The sequence below is a fragment of the Hippichthys cyanospilos genome, chromosome 7 (assembly GCF_059441005.1).
Source record: "Hippichthys cyanospilos isolate Australia breed blue-spotted pipefish chromosome 7, RoL_Hcya_1.0, whole genome shotgun sequence".
Taxonomy (NCBI): Eukaryota; Metazoa; Chordata; class Actinopteri; order Syngnathiformes; family Syngnathidae; genus Hippichthys; species Hippichthys cyanospilos.
Window position 1 is genome coordinate 16,230,676 of NC_142375.1, and position 22,569 is coordinate 16,253,244.

Genomic DNA, 22,569 nt, shown 5'->3' on the forward strand with positions numbered 1-22,569 from the left:
ATAGTAGTTCATCTTTCTATGCCAGGTATCTGCGTAACACCTGTTACGATTTATACAACGCAATTCGTGGCTTCCTGCCATTGAGTCAGCTTTGTGATCAATTACATCGGGACAGATTCGCGCTTTGCAGGTAAATTGGGGATGTACGCTAATGTTTGTGTATGATGCACACAAGATTACAGTCAGACCGAAACAGAAAAATAAACTCTCCCGCGTTGATGAAAGGAATCGCCGCCTGCATCAGTTCGTACATGTTCCTAGCCGGAACATAAAACAGCAGAATTCCCACAAAACAGACATCCGGTTTATAAAACCGGAAGCGATCTTTTAAAGATCTTGATTGGCTAAGAGCTGTTGCTATGACTTCTGTTCCAGACGCTTGGGCGTCTGCAAAATCTTCCATACTTCTTCAACAAATCTATTTTCCCCCTCTAAATGTATTCCGACAATAATTTAAAACAAAACGGGGCACTGCGGCGTCAAACCGCTGCACGCATCGAACAGATCGGATTGATTGAGTTTCTGATCTCATCAAGATGAAGGTTGGTGTTATAAATGTTAGTTTTATTTTTGGTTCGCTAAAAGTCATTCGGGTAAAAGCGACAAATAAGTCTGCATCTATCCAGTAATCTGCAAAAGATAGTGCTAATTTGCTGACGAAACTTAAAAAAACACATTTTGACCTATCAACAGTAGAATTGCTTTTCCATCTCAGCTTCTTGTTAATTGAAACAATTGTACTGTATGTTACATTGCACAGCTACTGGATTAGGTCTCTTGTAATTACACTGCTCACCAGTAAATATTTATTCTTGGACACTTGTTGCTCATGATGTACAGTAAAAAGATAGGCCTTCGTCTGTTATTTACCTGTCTTCGTTGAGCGAGTGGAAGTATGTCTTGTATGTGTTGTCTGTTGAAATACAGTTATTTCGACTATATTTGTTAGAAAATTGTTTTTGAGCCAAATGTCCTTTTTACGTCCACAGAGTATTTTCACTCTCATAGACAACGCTTGGACGGGCTCAAAGTTATTGTACAAGTGGCAGAAATCCCTTGGGAATTATATAGCTGTTGCAGGGTGAGTGAACATTTATTGGACTTTGAATTAAAAAAAAAAAAAAAAAAAAAACACCTGACAATGTGTTGTATCCGATCTAACAGACAAGACAGCTCAGTGAAAATATTTGATCGCCATGGACACAAATGGACTGAAATCAGCCTTCCAGGGTATGTGCCATAGATAAGTGATTCAGACCTAAGTACTGTATTTCTTCTTTGGTTGACATAACCATGTTCCATTTCTTTTTCCTGTTCCCCTAGACGCTGTGTGGGGATGGACTGGGATAAGGATGGGGACATTTTGGCAGTGATAGCAGCAAAATCCAGCTCCATATACCTTTGGGATGCCAGTGTCAATAAAACATCCAAGATAGACAGTGGAATGAGGTATATTTGCACTCTCAATGATGCTAAATTCTTCTTAGTGTTGGAGTACTCATGATTAAAAAAAACTGTGCTACACAAGACAAAAAAAAGGTTGGAAACGACTTCTCCTGGGTATTTTAAACTATATCCTTACTATAAACAAAAGGAGCAATTTCAATTGGCTGGCAACTAGTCCAGATAGTCCCCGGCCTACTGCCCGAAGATTACTGAGCAGCAAGCTAGCAACCCTTGAGAGGAGTGCGGCTACAGATAATAGATGGATGGAGCAATTTCCTCATCAAAACACAATCCAACCATCTACAAAGCTTGTTGACCGTATATATTGTATTTGTGTAATCTGCTTTTTTTGTCATACTTTTACTGGTTATTGTCAAATTTACAGTCATAAAAATGACAAATGAAACCATAATTCTGGTGGTTAAGGCTTTTTTTTCCTGTATATTTAACTAGTGAATGACATAGCAACATTTCCTGTTAGATGCACTGATTAAAAACAACAACAATAATTTCTTGACAGAGATCACATTTCTCTCATTGTGTGGTCAAAAACGGGCCCCCTGCTGGCAGCTGGAACTGCTAAAGGAAACCTCTTGATCTACAATCAGCAGACATCACACAAGATCCCAATATTAGGTAATTGACCTAAGCGTGATGGTTTTCAGCATTTCATCTCATTCTATTGTGATTTTTTTTATGTTGTCATGTATGGCAGGTAAGCATACAAAGAAAATCACCTGTGGCTGCTGGAATGCTCAGAATTTACTGGTCCTTGGCTGCGATGACAACAGTTTGAGCATCAGCAATCAGGAGGGGGACACAATCCGAGAGGTAGTCACATGGAACCCATAGTCGGCATGCAGTTGCGCACCGTTTTTGACATGAGTCATTCATATTGTTTGTGTTATAGAGGCTCTGGGAATTATAAGTGACTAGAATATTATACAACCTAAGTAACTGTAAACAATTGCTATAAGATTGCAGTAATAACATGTAGACACAATGCACCGTTTTTATTTTGCTGTAGATAAAACTGCGTGGTGCACCTGCAGACATTTACTTTTCCATGATGAAGACAAGCGAAAGAACATCCCAAGGCGAGAATACTGTGAGTGTCAATGTGTCTTCAACGACACTCATCATTGCTACTTGCACATAAAAAGTACTGACACTGTCAGATAGACATTGTTCTGAAAGTGATAGTATTTATTTTGCAATAGTTTTTACATTGTTGCCAAAGCGTTGGTGTGTCTTATACACAATTACATAGAAAATACCAGAATTTGTGCCCAAAGTTAAGGGTACGTCCAATACATAAGTATGTGTGTAATATTTGTGAAATTACGGTATTCTAGGTATCCAGATATCCTATAGCAAATTCAAAATGTACATTGGCTATTCAGATTAAAAAAATATATATGTATATTTTGCTTGGTGAAAAAAAAAATTAGAAGTACAAAAGACCAAATAACACATTTTCATTTAATTATGAATGACCAGTTTATTCATTTTTAATGATGAGACTTTTTTTTCTACTAAAATTAAACTTTTTCTTAGCAGCATACTAATTTCCTCTTCCAAATCTGTATCAATAAAGTTTGGTCAATGAAACCAGTTTGCCAGCTGAAACATTACATTTGAATTCACATTGGTTTATTAAAATGTGAGCAATAGGAACGGCAACTGTGTCTTGCTGTGAGCATCAAAGTGTGCAGTCATCTCCAACTTATTGCCAAATTCTGTTAAAGTGACTATTGTTTATTTTTTTAGGTTTAATATGCATGCACATTGTCATTGGGGAAATAATTTTCTGGCAAATAAAACAAATGCTTTTTACACTATCTTGTTTTTATTTGTTTAACACAATGTCCCAACTTAATTGGAAATGAATTTGTAATAACTAACAATTTCTTACGCCACTTGCATTGTATTTCAAGGTGTACATATTGATGTGCAGTTTACAGTATACCTTACTGACATTTTACTCTCTAGGTGAGTGTTTGTGTGGAAAAGAAAAGCTTGGTCCTTTTCAGCATCACAAACACAGATGACTGGTATGAGCTGGCATTTGAAGCGAGTTATGGGCGCATCGTCTCCTATCGCTGGTAACAGACACACAACACAACACAACATACTGTAATATGTAAAAATGATCATGCATCACTTTTATATAGCACTTTTCTAGACAAAGATGCTTTACAATGGATACATTATTCACCCACACACATTCCACTTAGTGTTTATTTGCGAAAAAACAACAATAAAACACTATGATTTTGTTTTATTGTTGTTATTATTTCAAAACACACACAAGCAATTATCTCAGCGTTTTTTTCACTTTAACTTTTATCAGGTTTGGTGATGGCTATATTCTCATTGGCTTCTCCCACGGATACTTTTTGGTCATTTCCACTCATGTCAAAGAGATTGGGCATGAACTCTGCCAGGCTCGCAACCATAAAGACAGTCTTAATAGTGTAGCTGTCTCATCAGCTTTAAACAAGGCTGCTTCTTGTGGGGACAACAGGTAATGGAACTAACACTTATGTGGTGTTAGATGAAACAAACTAAATCCCCTCTGCATTTCAGCATAAAGATCCATGATCTCTCTGACTTCAAATACATTAGCAATGTGATTCAGTTGGAGGATGAGACTAAAGGTGAGGAGGTTTCCTGCCGTACAGTAATTAGAAATGTACCAACCACCTTTGTTTTGTACCTGATTCCCGCTTGCTCTGCTCAGGGCTGGACCAGCTGAGTTGGACAGATGATGGGCAACTGCTGGCAGTATCGACACAAAAAGGCACTCTTCATGTCTTCCTTACAAAGCTTCCTATTCTGGGCGACAGCTATGGAACCAGACTGGCCTACCTTACGTCTCTGCTGGAAGTCACAGTGTCGAACTACGGGGTGAGGCCTTGCATTACTAGAATCCAAAATTGATGAACAAAGGCAGCAGTAAAAATTAACCCCATTTGGGATTAAAATGATTATTAAACTTCTTCTTATTGGTCTGGTTTATTTTTTCACTTCATTAAACTAAATGTACTCTCCCTCACATAAGTCCCATGTTACATCCCAGGTTGTATTGCTGACATTTATGCAGACTTTAGTAACTCAGTTGTTTTGCAGGTACCTCCTGTGGCCATACAAGTGGAAGTTGAACCAACTTTTATTGCTGTGGGACCCAACCATGTTGCTGTGGGAATGAACAACAAGGCCTGGTTCTATGCACCGCTTGAACATGAATCTGGTGTGTCATCTTTAACAATGATTTATTAAGTCATATTACTTCACAGTTTGTTTTACTGGACTGTTTTGTTCAGCGTTCACCAAACTGAAGGAGATTGAGTATTTCGGGACGGTTGCCAACATGTGTCTTAATGCAAAATACGCTGCAGCGTTATTTAATGGAAAAGTGCAACTACACATGGTAAGTCACACAATTTGTGTTCTCTGACTATTATTTTATTATTAGTGAAATACACAAATCAACATGTCCATGCTTGTTGCCCTGTTTGCCTCCTAGATTGATGACAGTGAGCAGGAGGAGAGGAAGCAGATGAAGTTGTTCCCAGACGATGACAGAAAAGGCCGTATCCTTTGCCACGCTCTCACCGCTGACTTCCTCTACTATGGCACTGATGTAAGGCTCGCCCGCTTCCAAAGCGCTTGCTCACTGATTCCTGTTTTCATAATCTGTATTTATAAAAGAAAACGTATAATTGCCATATCCATGTCCATTCACTGGATTTATGTATTCCATTGCTGCTTTTCCAGTTAGGTAATGTTGTGTGTGTCCTGGTGGAGGATTGGGAGACTGTGAGCACTTATAGCCACCCAGTGGCAGTGAGTAAAGTTTTCCCAGATGTAAATGGCACACGATTGGTCTTCATTGACGACAAGAAGAGCGGCTTCCTCCTCGCCCTTTCAAGTGTGAGTACATACAATGTACACAATGACTGAGAGTCTTGACTGACTGAAAAAAAAAACAGCAAATTCAACCCATGTATTTATAAATCCAGTACCCACATTCACACTAAAAGGTTCCATTCAATTTGACAGTTCATTTTAGTGATTGAGAGGAGCAAGTTTACGAAAAAGCACTGGCTTTTTGACTGTCAATTCACTGTTGAAATAAAATTACAATATCTGGTATTGTATCGGACACCCGGGCCTCACAGTTCAGGGTTTCTGCTTCCCTGTACCCAGTAAATGGAAGCAAGGTCGGGTTTTTGTGGCTGTTTTGGAGACTTAATTCTTGCATTCGCAAGCCTATTGTCACATATTGCGCAAAGTGGGGTTGGTCCGTGAGAAACATCTGTACCTATATCTTATGTTTAAAATGTGGCTTTCATTCTTCCTTCCATGTCACGCATGGACGTCTTTTAGATTGAGATCTCTGCTCAGATTCTCGTGTTCATGTTTTATTGCAGGCAACAGACTTGTGCCTTGAGCTTCCAAACTTCTCCCCTACCATCACTGGAGTATTGTGGGACAACTGGCACACTGACAGAGTAGTGTTTGTAGCTTTCGACGATGACAAAGTCTACACCTATGCTGTGCACAAAACCACCATATATGGTAGGAAAAAGCCGAAACACAAATCACAGAGGTTTCCTTTTTAAATGTTGTTATTTTGTTCTAAGTGTTGGCATGTGTAATGTCATAGTCAATGCCATTTGCAGTCATTCTATGATTCACTGGTGACCAAATCAACAGGATTTTTTTTCATCTTTATTTTCACATCTTCTCCTGGTTTCCTAGGCCCACGAGTGGTGTTAGTGGGGAGCACTTCACTTCTCTCCTCTCAGAAACCTTTGCTGCTCTACAACGGGGTGCTGACGTGCCAGACTGCGAGCGGCAAGATCAGTGAAGTGGCTCTGAGCACACACTCCTTCCTTGAACACTCAACAAACACACCGTCTGGGTCACAGCCAGAACTTGGCAAGCAGCTTATGCAAGCCCTTCAGCTGAAGAGGTTAGACCCACTGGTTTTGCTTTTTTTTTTGTTGGGGGGGGGGGGGTATCAATAGCAGCCAGAAGCGGTGGCAAAAAAAAACAACAAAAAAAACAAACATCAAGCACAAATGTATGGACTGTTAAACTAAATCATTTCAAAAACATTATTTCGGGTGCAGCTCACGCGGCCCGGTACCAGTAGATCCACGGACCGGTTCCGGTCCGCGGACCTGTGGTTGGAGACCACTGGGTTACAGCACGCCTACCTGCAAACCTCGTGAGGATAAACGGCTAAGAAAATGGATGGACGGATAGATGAATGGGATGGGGCAAAAGTGGAAATCCAATCTTGTATCACGCTCTAATACGGACTTTGTTTAACTTTTCTATCACTAACTTTTCTATCAATGACAGCATTGGGTGATATTTAATATTTTTTTGAAAGTTTGGACATTCTGACTTGTGTGCGTGTGTGTCACTCCTAAGGTTTTATGAAGCATGGGACTTGTGCTTGACTGAGGGCAGTGAAGCAGACAAGGCAGAGATCGGCAAAGCCTGTCTGGTCCACATGGAGGTAGAGCTGGCCATCCACTTCTACCGCATGAGTGGAAATGTGGGCATGGTGATGTCACTGCAGGCCATCCAGGTAGGTCTATGGCCAGAGTATGGAATTGATAAAGAAACACAACACTTGTTTTTCCCATCTATAGGGCATTGAGGACAATAACTTACTTGCAGGCCATTTGGCCATGTTTCTGGAGGACTTCTGTCTTGCTCAGGACCTATATCTGGCCTCAAGCTGCCCCATAGCTGCTCTGGAGGTCAGATACAGTGATATATATAAATGTACACACATAGTTTTGGGGCATTCTAAACTAACCAGTTGTTGTAAGTTAAATTGTGTTTATTTTTTAGATGAGGAGAGACCTGCTGCACTGGGACAGTGCCTTGAAGTTGGCCAAGGGGTTAGCAGAAGACCAGATTCCATTTCTCTCCAAAGAATATGCCGTTCATCTGGAGTTTATGTACATAAACACACCCGCACCAATCTGAAAGCTGTTAGCATCTAAAATGTTAGAGCTGATGAATCATCTGTTTTTCTTTCACTCCCTCTCTCTTTCTTTTACTCTTTTATTTTTTCTCTAGTGGAGACTACATGAATGCTTTGGCACACTATGAAAAAGGAATGACTCATAATAACAAAGTAAGTGCAATAGATTTGATCTTCCTACTGACAAAAGACATAACGCAAAAAGGTTTTTGTACATACATATATATGTATACATACATACACACACTTACACATAATGTACGGGCGTGCATGCATGCATGCATGCATGCATAGAGAGGCACTATCATGTGGTCACATAGTAACACAATGGTCTTTTAAATTTAAGATGAGGCAGCAACATTGTCTGTTTTGAATAAAGGTGACAAAATGTTTTATTTTATGAATGTTGTGTACTTTTCGATTGTTTTTGTATCGTTTTTCCACCATCCTTTTCCTGGGGTTACAGTTCCAGGAGCATGACGAGGTGTGCCAGGCAGGTTTAGCCCGGATGTCCATTCGTATGGGTGACATCAGGAGAGGTGTGGCACAGGCTATCCAGCACCCAAGTAGAGTCCTTAAGAAAGAATGTGCAGCCATACTGGAAAGCATGAAGGTAAGAGTTAGCCTTTATTGTGTCGTTTGTATCTAAACACCTGCCATTTTTGCAAGTGTATTAGATTTTGTTCATTTATTTTACAGCAATTCTCTGAAGCTGCTCAGCTCTATGAAAAAGGACAGTGCTATGACAAGGCAGCATCAGTTTATATTCGCTGCAAAAACTGGTGAGACGAGACCCAAAAACACCAACAGTTGCACCATTGACGTTGTCACTTATGAAACAATTAATTTTTAGGGCAAAGGTGGGAGAGTTACTGCCTAATGTCACCTCTTCCAAGATCCACCTGCAGTATGCTAAAGCCAAGGAGGCGGATGGCAAGTAGGTTCTTATTGATGTCTCCTTTGCGATCCGGACTCCATAAAATTAGCGAGTCAATGTAATTGATTTTGTGTTGATCAGTTATAAGGAGGCAGCACAAGCCTATGGGAGTGCTAAAGACTGGGACAACGTGACTCGCGTGCTGCTGGATCACTTAAAAAATCCAGAGGGTGCTGTTCGCATTGTCAGAGAGACACAGAGCATTGAAGGAGCAAAGATGGTGGCCAGGTGCGACAAAATAGTGTGTTGCAATGTACTGAGATCCAATACAAGATTTTGTCTGCCTTGACAAAAAAATAATACATGTATTAAGTATTTATTTTGTCTATATGTATTTTCTAAAAAGGTATGTGTGTTGTACTGTGTATATTGTACAGTATTATATACTATATTATGTGTCTAAAAACAACACAAATGCAAGAAATATTTGAAAGATATGCTTTTCATTCATTCACTCTGCAGATTTGCATGATTTTGCCACTTTGAACTCTTCTGAATTATGGTTGGTGTCTGCAGATTCTTCTTGTCGTTGAATGACTATGGCTCAGCCATCCACTTCCTGGTGCTGTCCCAGTGCAATGATGAAGCCTTCCAGCTCGCTCAGCAGCACAGACAAATGGAGGTCTACGCGGACATCATTGGTCTGTTAACTATCAAAACTTTAAAGTTCTTTTGTACTATTTTATTGACTCGTATAAAATGCAACACACACTCAAGCACTGCTGTGTATGTTTCCCAGGCGCCGATGCAACACTAGAGGATTATCAGAGCATCGCTCTCTATTTTGAGGCTGAGAAGAACCATCTGCAAGCTGGAAAATTCTTTCAAAAGTGTGGACAATACAGCCGAGTAGGAGTTCTCTTTTATCGCTGTAAAGTCTGGATTAATTCTCTCACATATTAAACTGACTCAGTGGGAAATCTGGGCCTGCTTAGTTGAACATAATTGCACATCACTTACTCTGTCGATTGAATGGCAACAGATGGATGCCTGGTTAATTGTACCTCCTGCCCTCTAGTGGTGAAAAAATGTAGGATTTTCCAAGAGTCAGTGTCTAGATAGATTAATAAAAATAAACATTGAATGTAATTTTTGACCTATTAAGTACATTTTGACCATTGATCACCTTACTAGAGCATCACCCTTTTTTATTCTCTCCCTTAGGCGTTGAAGCACTTCCTGAAGTGTCCCAATACAGAAGACAGCCTGGCTCTGGACATGGCTATTGAGACAGTGAGAAATCCATGTGTCCATTGCAAAATTCCTCTCATCAACATTCAAAATTCATGTAGTTATTGTGTGTGTTTACCAACAGGTGGGTCAAGCCAAAGATACCTCTCTCACTAATTTACTAATAGAATACCTCATGGGGGAGAGTGATGGCATCCCTAAGGTGATGAATGCATGATGTTATCATTCTCTTTTTACATTTTATTATGATAGTCCTAGCATAAACCTTTTCCATATACAGTACCTCCTCAGTCTAGTAAGGTACAACAAAAGAGATAAATAAACCATGCCTTTCCAAAGATTACAATGTTCAGGATTTAATTCCTGTAAGACAGCTGTGATAGGCACCAGCAAGCCTGCGACTCTTGTGAGAATCAACGGCTCTAGAAAATGGATTGATGGATAAGTTACACAGCAAGAGTAGTTATAAAAGTTAGTTACAAAACTATAATAATTGAAATCAGTCTCTGCCCCAACAATGCGTAAATGTGAAATTATAATGAAAGTTTAAGCCCATTTTACCATTTTTTATTTTTTTTTTAGGATGCCAAGTATCTTTTCCGACTCTATATGGCACTACAACAGTACAGAGAGGCTGCTCGCACTGCCATCATCATCGCCAGGGAAGAGCAGAGTGCAGGTATGATCCCCTCTCACCCAAAAGCTGTTTTCCTACCATTGCATCGTAATACATGTGTCACAAAAGCTGTGCTCCTAATTGATTTCCTGGTGGGTTTCTTGTGTGTCTCTACCAGGTAACTACCGTAGTTCCCATAATGTGCTGTTCAGCATGTATACACAACTGCAGGCCCACAAGATAAAAATTCCTGCAGAAATGGCCACAAACCTGATGATCCTGCACTCCTATCTACTGGGGAAAGTAAGTGATGATTAAAAAAGCATGAACTTGGTAGGAATGACCTTGCAAAATTGTCAATGGAACAAAAGAATAAATTTATGTTAGTGAAATAGGTTTATTGTCTCCATAATGAAAACAAAATTAGATATTAAAAGGAGAAACTGAATATCCTTTTAAGACATCACATTGTCTATGTAATACACTAAGATGTGAGGTCTACAACAGTGTTTTCAGCACTGCTCGCTCATTTAGCATCCATAGAACAGTAGTAACATCCGTAACTTTTTAAATTGTTGAAAAAACTTCTGTCTCATCTTAATAGTTATACATAGTTATGTTGTATTTGTATAAACAGTGGATAAAAAAAGTTACAAACCCTAGTTCAAATGTCAGAAAAAACCTTGAATACAATTTTCATCAGTAGCCTTTTCAACTCAATTAAAAACAAATATTGAGTGAATAATCGTAAAATATGATTTTTTTTTTCAAATTACATTGACATTCTAAAGAGAGGCCAGCTGATACTTTTTCATGGAACTGTGACCCTCGTGAGGATAGGCAGCTATAGAAAATGGATGGATTGATGGATGGATGGTTGGACAATGACTGTAAATTTTCAAAGCATATAACAATCCTACAGCTCCCAAAATGCTCATAATGTCACTTTTATTCAAAATAGACAATAGTGTTTCTGCTGCTCATCCAGCACACTTTTTTGATCATAAAAGTAAAAAATTAAGTGACACACAAAAGCAATTGTTTAAAAATTTACTATCTGCACATTACAATAAAGAATTCGTGTCTAATCATAGACACAGTGGATATATTTACGCTAATAGCTTGCGCGATCAAATTCTATTAGATAAAGTGTTTTGAGTGTTTTAGCGTTTCTCACCGCGCACTATCAATAAAGATGGAAAATAGAAAAAAAGGATCAACAAATGTCTTCCCATACAGATCCATATCAAGAGAAGGGATCACCTCAAAGGGGCTCGTATGCTCATTCGTGTCAGCAAAAATATCAGCAAATTTCCTGCACGTGAGTCATTAGTGATTGATTCCTGTTCTACTTTGACAGCAGGAAGCGTTCATATCCGTTCCTCAAAAATCTTGTAGCAAGATCTCACTCATGTGTTGTTTCGCTGCAGATGTTGTGCCCATTCTAACATCTGCGGTCATTGAATGTCACCGAGCCGGGTTGAAGAACTCCGCTTTTGGCTTTGCCGCCATGCTCATGCGTCCCGAGTACCGAAACGACATCCATCCGAACTACAGGAAGAAAATTGAGGCTATGGTTCGGTAAGCGTCCAGCAAGACAAACTCTCTTGATCTCAGTTACTTTCACAATTCACACACGATCATATGCATATTTTGATGGCCAGAATGCATAACTTCCTATTCTGGGAAAAAAAATAAATTCAGATAGAAAGTTTAAAAATGTGGAGGCATCCTTGCAGTACCATTTAACATCAAAACGCAAAATGTAAAAATAGGAGGTTTTGTATTTTGGCCATCAACATGCTGCTCAAAACTAAAGTTGACAGTTTTATTTCGTTGAAACAGTGATCAAATTGCCAAAAATGTTTCTTTCTTACTTTATTCATTCTAAAATGATTCCATTTTGTTCACACTGAGCGTCTGTGATGTGCTAAAGAAGTCTGTGATGTGAAAAGACGTCAATGGAAACCCTACCGATAAGCGCCATTGACATCAATTGACGTCAACTCGGTTTCCATTTTTTTCTTTCTTTCTTTAATGGGAATGAGCTTAGAAAAACTTTAGGGAAATTAAAAACATGGACTATTTTTAGTGAGAAGAATGAGAAGGAAGAGTAGTTAGAATGACCACCTCACAGTTCAGAGTCCCGAGTTCAATTCCAGCTCGCACTGGCCGTCCTGTGTGGAGTTTGCATGTATGCCCGTGCCTGCTTGGGTTCTGTCGGGCATTCCGCCTTCCTCCTACATTCTAAAAAGATGCAGGGTAGATGTATTGGACACTCTAAATTCGGTGTGATTTGGTGAATGCATGGTTGCTCGTCCCTGTGTGCCCTGCAATTGGCTGGCACAGCTGCAATTGCCGTAGGGGATAGGCACCAGCAAGCCTGCAACCCTTGTGAGGATAAGCGGCTCTAGAAAATGGATGGATGGCTGACTGATTTGTTATCATTATGTTAATACTGATTATATAAATTTCTATATACATTTAAAATGTTTTATGTTGCCCTGCAATTGGCTTGCAGCAAGTTCTGGGTGTCCCCTGCCTACTGCCCGAAATCGGCTGGGATAGGCACCAGGAATCCTGTGACCCTTATGGGAATAAGTGGCTATAGAAAATGGATGGATAAATGAATGTTGAATTGAATGCAATAAAAAATAACCCTTAAAATGAGTTATTCCGTTATCAAAAATGACTGTTTAAGGGAATGCATCCCTTAAACATGGTAATCCATCTTAATCCAACATGTTCTGAAGTCATCTGTCATTGATGATACTATCTATTCAAGCATAACTTTCATTTCGTTAGGCGTCCAGATACGTCCGAGTTGGAAGAAGAAACTACCCCGTGTCCTTACTGTGGTTTCCAGCTTCCGCAGAATGAACTGCTGTGCATCTCGTGCAAAAACAATCTGCCCTATTGCATCGCCACAGTGAGTGCGCTCTATTACTTTTGGCTGACTAAACACTCGGTAACCATAACAAACCATTTCCTACCCAAAAATCACATTTTCTGTCTTTTGTCTTGATTTATCATCGCAATCGTAGGGTCGTCATATGCTGAAAGAAGACTGGTCTGTGTGTCCTCATTGTGAATTTCCTGCACTCTACTCACAGTTCATCCTGTAAGCAACATGGCATACATTCTGTCTGGAACTTCATTTTACAATATTGAAAGATCTGAATAGAAGAATTTATTTGAAAAGGGTGACTCATCTGTCCCGGGTGAATGATTTCAGGTTACTGGAGACGGAGACAGTGTGTCCTATGTGCTCAGAGACGCTGAGTGCACAGCAAGTAAAGAAAATCAAGGACTGTTCCAAATACTTGCAGACCAATCAAGTGGATCAGTGAAGGTAACAGTGAAAGATGAATGTGTAAAACTGTTTGCTGTCAGATTTGTAATAGAATTCAAATGAACTTTTATTAAATTGAAATTTTCTGCTGAAGCCAGTCTTTTTGCTCACACCATTAACATTCTAAGGAGTTTAGGGGCATTTGATTTACTGAATTGTTGAACTGTAATTCAGTTTCTATGAATGGGCAAAAGTGACCATTTTAATTTTTATAAAGGCAACTTACAGCAGTTATCAAAAAAGATGCTTTGAGGCTCAATAATAGATATGAAGGACAGTATTTCATCCATATGCTTATTGTAGATAATAGTGGTTTACTAATTACGATACAACACACTTTTGGTTCAAAACTAACTTCTGTGTGAAGATTATGACAACTGCACACTCACCTTGAAACCTCTCATTATCCTTTTGCTGTACAGTACAATGAATGATCAAGCACATTGTCATAGAAAAGTACAAATTTTATTTTTTATTCTTTATACAAAGGACTGTTTACCCAAGTTTTTTTAAACAAAAATATAACAGCTTTTCATTGACGTGTATGGAAAAAGAAGACAAAATATAAAACACCAAAAAAAAAAGATGGAAAGACAGAAAAGCAGATCACATTGAACAAAAATATCATTGTAAAGAGCATATTAAAAAAAAAATAATGGAACTTCCTCATTATTGTTTCAGGCAGTAGAGGACAGCAAGTGCTTTAAATCAAATAGCTCAAAAATCACTGAAAGGCATCAGTGCTGAAATACAATGTGTACTGTACAGACCTTATGGTTTGAAAAGTGTTTCTCTTAATTCCACCCGACCAAAGTCCAGTGTGACTTTAGGCCGCGGCTTTACAATGGACAGAACTCCACCCATCCCTCTTTGAACAAGAGCAACCCCCTTTATTTCCAACATTATATGGAACAAACTAGTCTAACCAGATGGAACACTGATGTCAGATTGGGAGCAGCAGCAGCGTCCGCATATATACTAAACCCTTTTCACGTTCAACATGTTTGTCAAAACAAAAAGAAAATGCCTGTTACACAATACACAACACATTAGTAACATGCATTCAGTCTGCAACGAAAATAATGAGATGAAATCTAGACAACTCCTAGCATGGAATGTTTACAGCATCAAGTTGTGTTTGGAAATAGAAACACAATAGTTCCAGTTTAACAAGAAAAAGTTCAGACAAGATGAATATCATAACATGAAGTGATTTAGAGATTTGGCCAGTGCGTTTTTTTGTTTTTTTTAGGGACTTTTGTAGTACTGTATTTCAATTCAATTCAACACTGGCCACTTTTAAGTTTCTGTCCAGCACAACCACACAAAACTAATTCCATCACGCGGAAAGGACGTTTGAAAATGTTCAGCTCAGTGCTACTCAGCAGAGCACCATATTTTCAAACAGCACCTTTTAAGAACCATAATGATATTCTTTGATACAAGCGCGTCACAACTATCATGTTGGTGTGACGTACACACCTATTAGTGGTGCATAGTAATCTTCACCTCATGTATAAATGGACTAAAGATGCAATTGCATAAATAGCAAACACTCAAGTGCATAGTCACCGAAAACAACAAACCAAGATCAGAAGTTGCGACTGGAAGTCTTTGGTGGAAAACATGAAATCATCATGCAGACTAATGCGTTTTAAGAGTACATCACATTTTCATCTTTTATAAACAAACAAACAAAAAAAGACTGTTTCAATCAGTCAAGTTGTCTGAGATTGACTGACAAAGCCCACCAGCTGTTACCAGAACACTGGCCAACATTTAGTTCTCACCTTAAGTCAGCAGGTGCACTTTGAGTAGCTCAAATTTTTTTGATAAAGGCAACCTGCTCCTTTGCCAAACCAACAATTTGCAAGTGAATCTCAAAAGAGAATGCATTTCAGGTAGTATTTCCAAAAACAGACTGTCAATCGTTCAATAGCTTATACTCCAAAATCTTATTGTTAAGGGCTTCAACTAATTCATTACATTTACTCAAATAAAATAGTTTTCTTTCTTATCAACCCCGTAATCAAGTCTGTGACTCACTTTAGTTAGAAAAACGCAAGACAAGGAGAAGGCAAAATTGCAACTTTAAAGTCCCCTGTTCCTGATCAAAAAGTAACAAGCTGCTGCTTACCATTTTGCAGTTGGTAAAAATTCTAATTGGCAGCACAAATGATCAGCACCTGGCAATGGAAAACATCTGTGAGGACGGACCAAATGAGTAGTGGCCTCAAGAAGTCCCACTTGGCCTCCTTTGCACGCTCAGCTGACCCCTCCTAGTTTTTAGTCGGACAATTTACATTACGAGAGTGACAAAGAAAAGCGCTTCTCTACAAGAAGTTTTTTTAAGTAGTCAAGCTTCTGGATGGAACCTTACAGTGAGATGGTGTTAAGTGTTTGCGAGTTCACAACACGATCAGTTCATTGAACAATCCTCTCCCTCTGTGTCCGTGTCTGTGTCCGAGCAGGCGATGTCCATGGCGACGTGCGCGGGGCTTACTATGACCGCTCGTCTTTGCTCCTCCTCTGCGCTCGCTCGCCTCTCCTGAGTGCGCTCGATGTGGTGGATCGCCTGAGAGGAGCAAACGGATGATGCAGCACTTTTTCAATTAACCCTAACGGAAGGTACACCACAATCCAATGGGATCCGATAACAAGAGCTGTGTCAAAAACATTTTTTCCCACATGCTCATTGTTGCAGTTCACCTTACTGTTTTGAATATTTTGGTTGCGGTCAGTATCACACTGTGCACCGCCTGTTTGTCATGAACCACATTGCAGGTATTCTTTGCTCTTAGATGGATGGCATGTCTGTAAAACCATATACAGTGATCCCTACTTTTTTGCAGTTAATGGGGACTGGAACATACATTATTGCAGAATTAATTTTGATATTAAAAAAATACCTCATTTAAGTACTCTATTTATTCAACTGTATTGTCTACAAAGTTGTTAAGTGAAAACACTTGGTGAATCTCAGCGTTATTGAGACACAATTTCCAATCTTGGCCGTGTGCAAAAACATGAAGTAGTTCCAAATTGAGTCTCAAGAAATAAGGTAGCCGGCCTGAAACTGGTCTCCAGCCTATGAGTTGAAATACCTGCGCTTTATACTGTAGGTATGATGCTGTACAAATGCAAATGAAATATCTCTTCGACAGAAGGAAACTGAAGCATATTTGTTTGTATTCAAGCACAAGATTTTGATACAGCTTGCATGTTGGACGCCATTTGATTGTACACATGTAGCGAAGAATATAAAACATGCAAAGCACATACCTGCACGATGGTGTCCAGGTTTTGTCTCGACGTGGACACGGTGTTGTTGTGAAGAGACGAAGTCATGGTTACCACGGTGACGTGGTGATGGGGTTGCTGGGTTAATGTCGGTGCTGGCACGATGACTGTCGGGTGGTGTGTTGAGGCCATGGGAGTGGGAGGGGCCACCACCTGAAGACATATTCAAGTCACCTTTGTTGCATCGTAGGCAAACTATGGGTCACTTCAACAATGTACAAAACCAACAAAATTGCATTGTCATATCTGATCACTCTGAATATGAGCAAGAAGTGTAACAATTTGTAATACAAAATAAAAATCATTTGTATTTTTCATCACCCCAGTCTTTTGGAATGCAGGTGGACTTTACATGTATGAATGTGTGTGGGACCAACCTTTGGACTGTGAGGTGGTTTGTCTGCAGCTTGAATTTGCTGCAGCCGTAGGAGCGTCTGGCTCTGGAGTTGCGCATGCTCCTCCTCCACCTGCTGAGTGATCACCTTGAGATGATCTGAGTGTCCTTGGATGTCCAGGGAGCGCACCTGCACCAAACGCACGTAAGCAACCTGTTTTTCGCTCGCTTCAAATGAACAGGCATCAGTTTTCCAGACATTATGTAGGAATGGTTCAGATACAAAGTGATAAAAACAATTGATCTATTATTTCAGGCTCTCAACGATTAATTAATTAATTAATTAACGATAATTATTTTTTAGGATGAAATGGTTAAACTAATGCATGGATGGATAGTTGATTAAACATTTAGGACTCTTTAGACGTTCATGTACAGACTGATTGTCAATGCGCTGAATCAAAAGGAAACATTTACAAATGTCCGCTTTCAATTTGGTAAACAACAATCAACATTTTGTCTATTTTCTGACGATGATCTGACGACCAAACAATTCAAGACCCCCCCCAATTATTATCATTTTCTTTCTTTTAACATTTTCTGCAGTCTGTAAAAAAAAAAAAAGTTCTCCGTGATGAAAGACGCAATCATAAATTGGGAGTCAGATTCCTCAGCATTTCTAACAGGACCCGAAATATCTAGATAAGGCCAGCAAGACAGTTCAACATGTTCACCTGCTCCTCAAGCTGCATGCGAGCGGCGCGTTCTCTGTCCAGTTGCTGGCGCAACTCGAGCATTTCCCTCCTTAGCTCCTCTACCTTCTCCTCATCGAGAGTATCAGGAGACCCAATGCCTTCATCCTTCTCCTCCGCTCGCCTCCTCTTGGGCGACGAACCACTGAACTCCTGTAGTCACATTTTGGGAACAGGGTGAGACAAAAAAAATACCTCACACCTTACACTGACTTAAAGCAACAATATTCTCCAAACAACACAAAGGTTCTATGTATGAGAGGTAGTATAAAAACACTTGGGATTACCTGTATAAAGCGTTTGAGCTGGTTATTCTGTGAAAGGAGCTGTGTCTTTTCCTGCTCCAAGGTGAAGATGTAGTCTGCCGTCTGTTGCAAGATGGCCGCCTGCGGAGGGTTGTCACGCTTTGAAGCTTTGTTGCATTTTCAAAGATTGTCAAATGTTTCTGACAACTGATCAGTTCCATAACACTGTTTGTCTTATGGTCTCTATATAGCGGCTTTTCAAATATGGTACCTTGCTGAGTTTCTCCCCATCTGTGTGAGGCAGGAGAGTTTTAAGGGACTGGAAGCCCGCATTGATGCTCTGCATGCGCCGCCGCTCGTTGCTGTTGGCGATTTCGCGTCTGATTCGCCTCTCTTGGTCCTGGGCTGTCTCTGGACTGAAGGGGATGTTGGCCAAACTAAAGAACGGGCACAAAACATATGTGATTATTTACATTTGTATATGAGGTTAATATAAGACGCTATTAGCAACATTAGAAGAACTGTAAATGCTCAAAAGTGGGAAAGAAGCCACCTGAGCTGACAAGATGTGCCTGCCACTGACTCAACACTTCCACACAGAAGCAGTGATAAAAATACTGCCACAATAAAATATAACATTGGATCAGTCAGGCACTAAAAATAGAAAACTTGGTCTAACTTTACAAGGATTAAATCTTGACCTTGTCAGATTCCTTGGCCCGAACTGCCACTGGGTCGCAGAATTTAAATTGACTCAAAAGTTGTTGTAACTCACCTCAACCTCGCTGTCGTCAAACATGTTAACCATGAAAATGAGATTAAGGTACAACTAATCGGAGGAAAGAAACCCGTAGAACTTGATCTGAATTGTTTATGAAACAGCATCTAGCTTGTGCAGTTTTCAATACGATAGGATAATTGTGTGTGTGGGTTAAAAAAACACACACACAGACAGTGAAAGACAATTATAAGCTTTGTGGTTAGTAACCACTACACTGACAGGAAAAACAAAACAATGCTTTAAATGATTGTAAAATGGCATACATTTTATAAGATTTGCAATCTATAAAATACCACATACTACACCTCCACAAACTTGATAATGGTTTGTTTTTAATGTCACTTGTCAGAGAGGTTATCTTGTTTTGTGTATTTTATTATTAGTAGTATTATTTATTAGTATTTGTTATTATTACAGAACTCCAATCATTCATTTTTATTCTTTTTCTAATATGCAGTACAGTTAACACACAAAAGCAACATTTAACCCCTGCTTACCCACAGTTGCAGAATTACAACAATTTTTGTTGTCCACAAAAAACCTACTTATATATATAAATGTTGGGGTTCAACTACATTAACATGCTCATTGGGTCCTATTGTTCGATCCCACAATGCTATTGGCTCACACTTTTGTATATAAGGCGTGCCCCGAGATCAAGAAGTCACACAACCTCCAAATTTCCGATCGAGCATCATCCCTACAATTGCCTTGACAGGATTTATCCCATAGAAGTAAATAAAATGCTTTTAAATATTTTTTTGTGTTTATTACAGTGTCTAGAACATGTAGATATGTAGCTATTATGGAAAATGTGCCTTGCAGTTTATTTAGAGCTTGTTTTGTGAGTGTTGCAACATTACAACATTGGGTGAATGTGGTAGCCAAAACACCCCTGTTTTGAGGGGAACTTCAACTAAAATTTTCCCAATATAACTTTAAACACACAACTACATGTATCCCTTAGCGTGACATTGCATTACATATCTGATCTTTTTCATTTACTTTTAATGAAATGTGGCGGACACTAGGACCACATCTCTCACCCAGTAGGCAGGTTGCTATGATACTTTGATGCTTTGAACCTGTTGGCTTTGTCTTTGCTGTTTTGGACTTTGTTGTATCAGTTTTGTGATGGCATGCGAAGAGTAAAGATCTCCACTAGCTCAGCAACATGTGGTTTCTTAACTACCTTCAACACTCCTTTTTTTTTTTCTTCTGTGTTTTCCCATCGTCACATAAAGAAGGACTTTCTAAAAAAGAAATTCTGCTTGTGCATGTCCCTTGTCTTGGCTGTTGATAAGGATATCTTCCTAGCAATGGTACAGTAGCTAAGACCAATTCACAGTCACAAGTTGTGGGAGATGCTTGGAGGGTCATGCATTCTTTTGGAACAGCTGCTAACGATCAGGAATGCAAGGTGTCGTTGGAGGCTACATGCAATCCCTGTTCAAATTATAATCAGTTCACAAATTGGCCATTGTGTGACCAGTGAAATGAGTCACTAGATTACCTCAGGGCAATGTGTAAGCACTTCATATGATAAGTATGATAAGTGATGAGGAGTCAGGTGATGATGCCTGTGTGGACAAAGAAAATACCAGACCAGCTGATTGCCCCGCCATCGTGGACATTGAGCCGCAGGCAAACAAACCCATCATGTCCCGTGACAGATATTGCTGGAATTTTTTTTTTTTTATTAAAAAAAAAAAATACATTTGAGTTTTCAGTGCTTAAATGACTACCTGTCTGGCTTTTATGAAGGCAAAGTTTGAGATAGATCTCTTGTATTTCGGCGTTATTGGGTTTAGGGAGGACAGGGTTCAAGTTTTTGGTCTCTAGCCTGGGTTTGTGTTTGTAGTTAGAATTTCAAAAGCAAGCAAGGTTGGGCTTTTAACCTGGTCTTGGTGTTTTCAACATGCGATCATGGTTTCAAATTAGGATTTTGAGGCCAACATTAGGGAATCAAGTCATGTGAAATTGCATATGTAGACCAGGTGAAGACTTTCCCTGTTTTTTTTCCTCTTTACTTTTATATCACCCTTCTTCCCTTTTTTTAAGCCATTTAGAGCCCACTTATCTTACCTTACTTACTTCCTCCATCCTCAGGTTAATTACGTCTTTGTACCATTCGTTCCAAAAGCTTATAAGTCATTGTATCTATGTGAAGTTCAAATATGTATCTTAAAAAAATCTTCTGTTTGTATTTAGTATTATCTACTATCGTAGGCGGAAAATATCTTCACTTTATTAGCGTGTCCAGGTGTGCCTTATAACGCGCCCAGCTGTTGGCTACTACAGCGATCAAATACAAAGACGAAATTTACTCCTAACCTGTCTGTTTTTTTTTATTTTGTTTTAATTGGCTTTCTTGCAAAGTTTTTATTTTATTCATTTTATATTTTAAAAATCAAGCTCAGTTGTATAGGTTGTTATGACCACCAGAAGCTGCGCACCTCCAACATGGCCGCCGGAGGGCGCATAGGCCAGCTGGTAACAGCACAGTGAAATGTGACTCCCTCACCAGACCACGCTGCGCGCAGCTGCGGTAGGCAGGCAGGCAGCAGAAGGCCCCCGGGCACCGACGAGAACAATGCTTCCGACCGTTAGCGCAGAGCTAACTACCGACGTGAACTCTTTCCCACAATAAACAACGCCCTCCTCCCACCCCCCAAAAAACGTCGATGCGGGTGGCCAGACGCACCGCCAAAACTCACTCACGGCTTTTGAGCGAAAAGTGAGTGCGGTTAGAAAACGGTCACGCTGCGTTAGCTTGGCAAGTTAGCCGCACGACCGCGGCTACTGCTTTTGCCACATTGCCGTCAAAAGCTACAACGCGAGCTTTAATTGTCCCGACGTCTCAACGTTGACCTAACGCGAAAACGTTCGCACGACTTTACGCGTACGTGTTTGACGGCTCGATTTTTGTCTGTGAGCGAGTCTGTGGCGAACTCGTTAAGCACCACGTGCTCGACTGGAAACGCAGCGTATCGATTTCATGTAGTTGATTTACATATTCGAGGAGCTAATGCCTCGTTAACGTATCTCGAGGGACAAAGCTTGACCCCGCCGCGTACGAACGTCATGTCGGGTAGGGCTCAATTCGGCGCCCGCTCGCACGGAAGGGCTGCAGCTTAGGTAGTAACGCGGCCACTTTGTGCAACCTTGCTGCCAAACTAACGCATGCTAGCAGCTAACGGCTAGCGCGCTATACGTGAAGTCAAGACAGTCCGCAGCGCGCCGTCACCTCCACAACTTGCTCTCCGCAACGTACCTGCACAGCCCCCCGATAACATCCTTCTCCGTCTTCTTGAATTGCTGGAGGTTCGCTATCTTCTCTGTCGGCATCATGAAATATTCCATGCTTTCAAAGCCACCCCCTGAAACGCGTGTTTTGCACTCTCCCTCCCACTTCTCTCCTTCTGGGGGGTGAAAAAAAAAGAATGTTCCGCGAAACGCTCAGTTGCTGCAGTATATTTTAGCAATCACTCGCACGCACCACGCGCGGTGAAGTGGAGGAACGCGATCGAAAAACAAAAAGTTGTAGCTGTCCACAGCTGATGGGGTTCCCTCCAATGCGTGTGTGCGCGCGCGCGTGCGTG

At 40.1% G+C, this 22,569-nt stretch overlaps 2 protein-coding genes across 2 annotated transcripts; one reads left to right on the forward strand and one right to left on the reverse strand.

Annotated features, from left to right (window-relative positions):
• Positions 1–369: 369 nt before the first annotated feature.
• wdr19 (WD repeat domain 19) lies at positions 370–17,175 on the forward strand. The gene is made up of 37 exons (XM_088419585.1): positions 370–542; positions 990–1,081; positions 1,165–1,230; positions 1,324–1,449; positions 1,967–2,082; positions 2,162–2,277; positions 2,474–2,554; positions 3,439–3,551; positions 3,800–3,973; positions 4,036–4,106; positions 4,190–4,356; positions 4,579–4,699; positions 4,773–4,879; positions 4,976–5,092; positions 5,227–5,382; positions 5,883–6,030; positions 6,214–6,427; positions 6,895–7,054; positions 7,119–7,229; positions 7,324–7,433; positions 7,555–7,612; positions 7,926–8,072; positions 8,159–8,241; positions 8,313–8,396; positions 8,478–8,624; positions 8,913–9,037; positions 9,136–9,245; positions 9,561–9,629; positions 9,712–9,789; positions 10,170–10,266; positions 10,382–10,506; positions 11,443–11,524; positions 11,634–11,784; positions 13,009–13,132; positions 13,248–13,324; positions 13,439–13,555; positions 16,027–17,175. The coding sequence occupies exons 1-36, from the start codon at positions 537–539 to the stop codon at positions 13,551–13,553; spliced, it is 4,044 nt and encodes a 1,347-aa protein (XP_088275711.1). The 5' UTR covers positions 370–536; the 3' UTR covers positions 13,554–13,555; positions 16,027–17,175.
• Positions 13,999–22,554, reverse strand: LOC148421272 (transcription factor AP-4-like). The gene is made up of 7 exons (XM_088419586.1): positions 22,242–22,554; positions 18,458–18,623; positions 18,229–18,327; positions 17,924–18,094; positions 17,233–17,379; positions 16,838–17,008; positions 13,999–16,130 (listed from the first exon to the last, which is right to left on the reverse strand). Exons 1-7 carry the CDS (start codon positions 22,328–22,330, stop codon positions 15,975–15,977), a joined length of 999 nt encoding a protein of 332 aa, XP_088275712.1. The 5' UTR covers positions 22,331–22,554; the 3' UTR covers positions 13,999–15,974.
• Between the last annotated feature and the right edge of the window lie 15 nt (positions 22,555–22,569).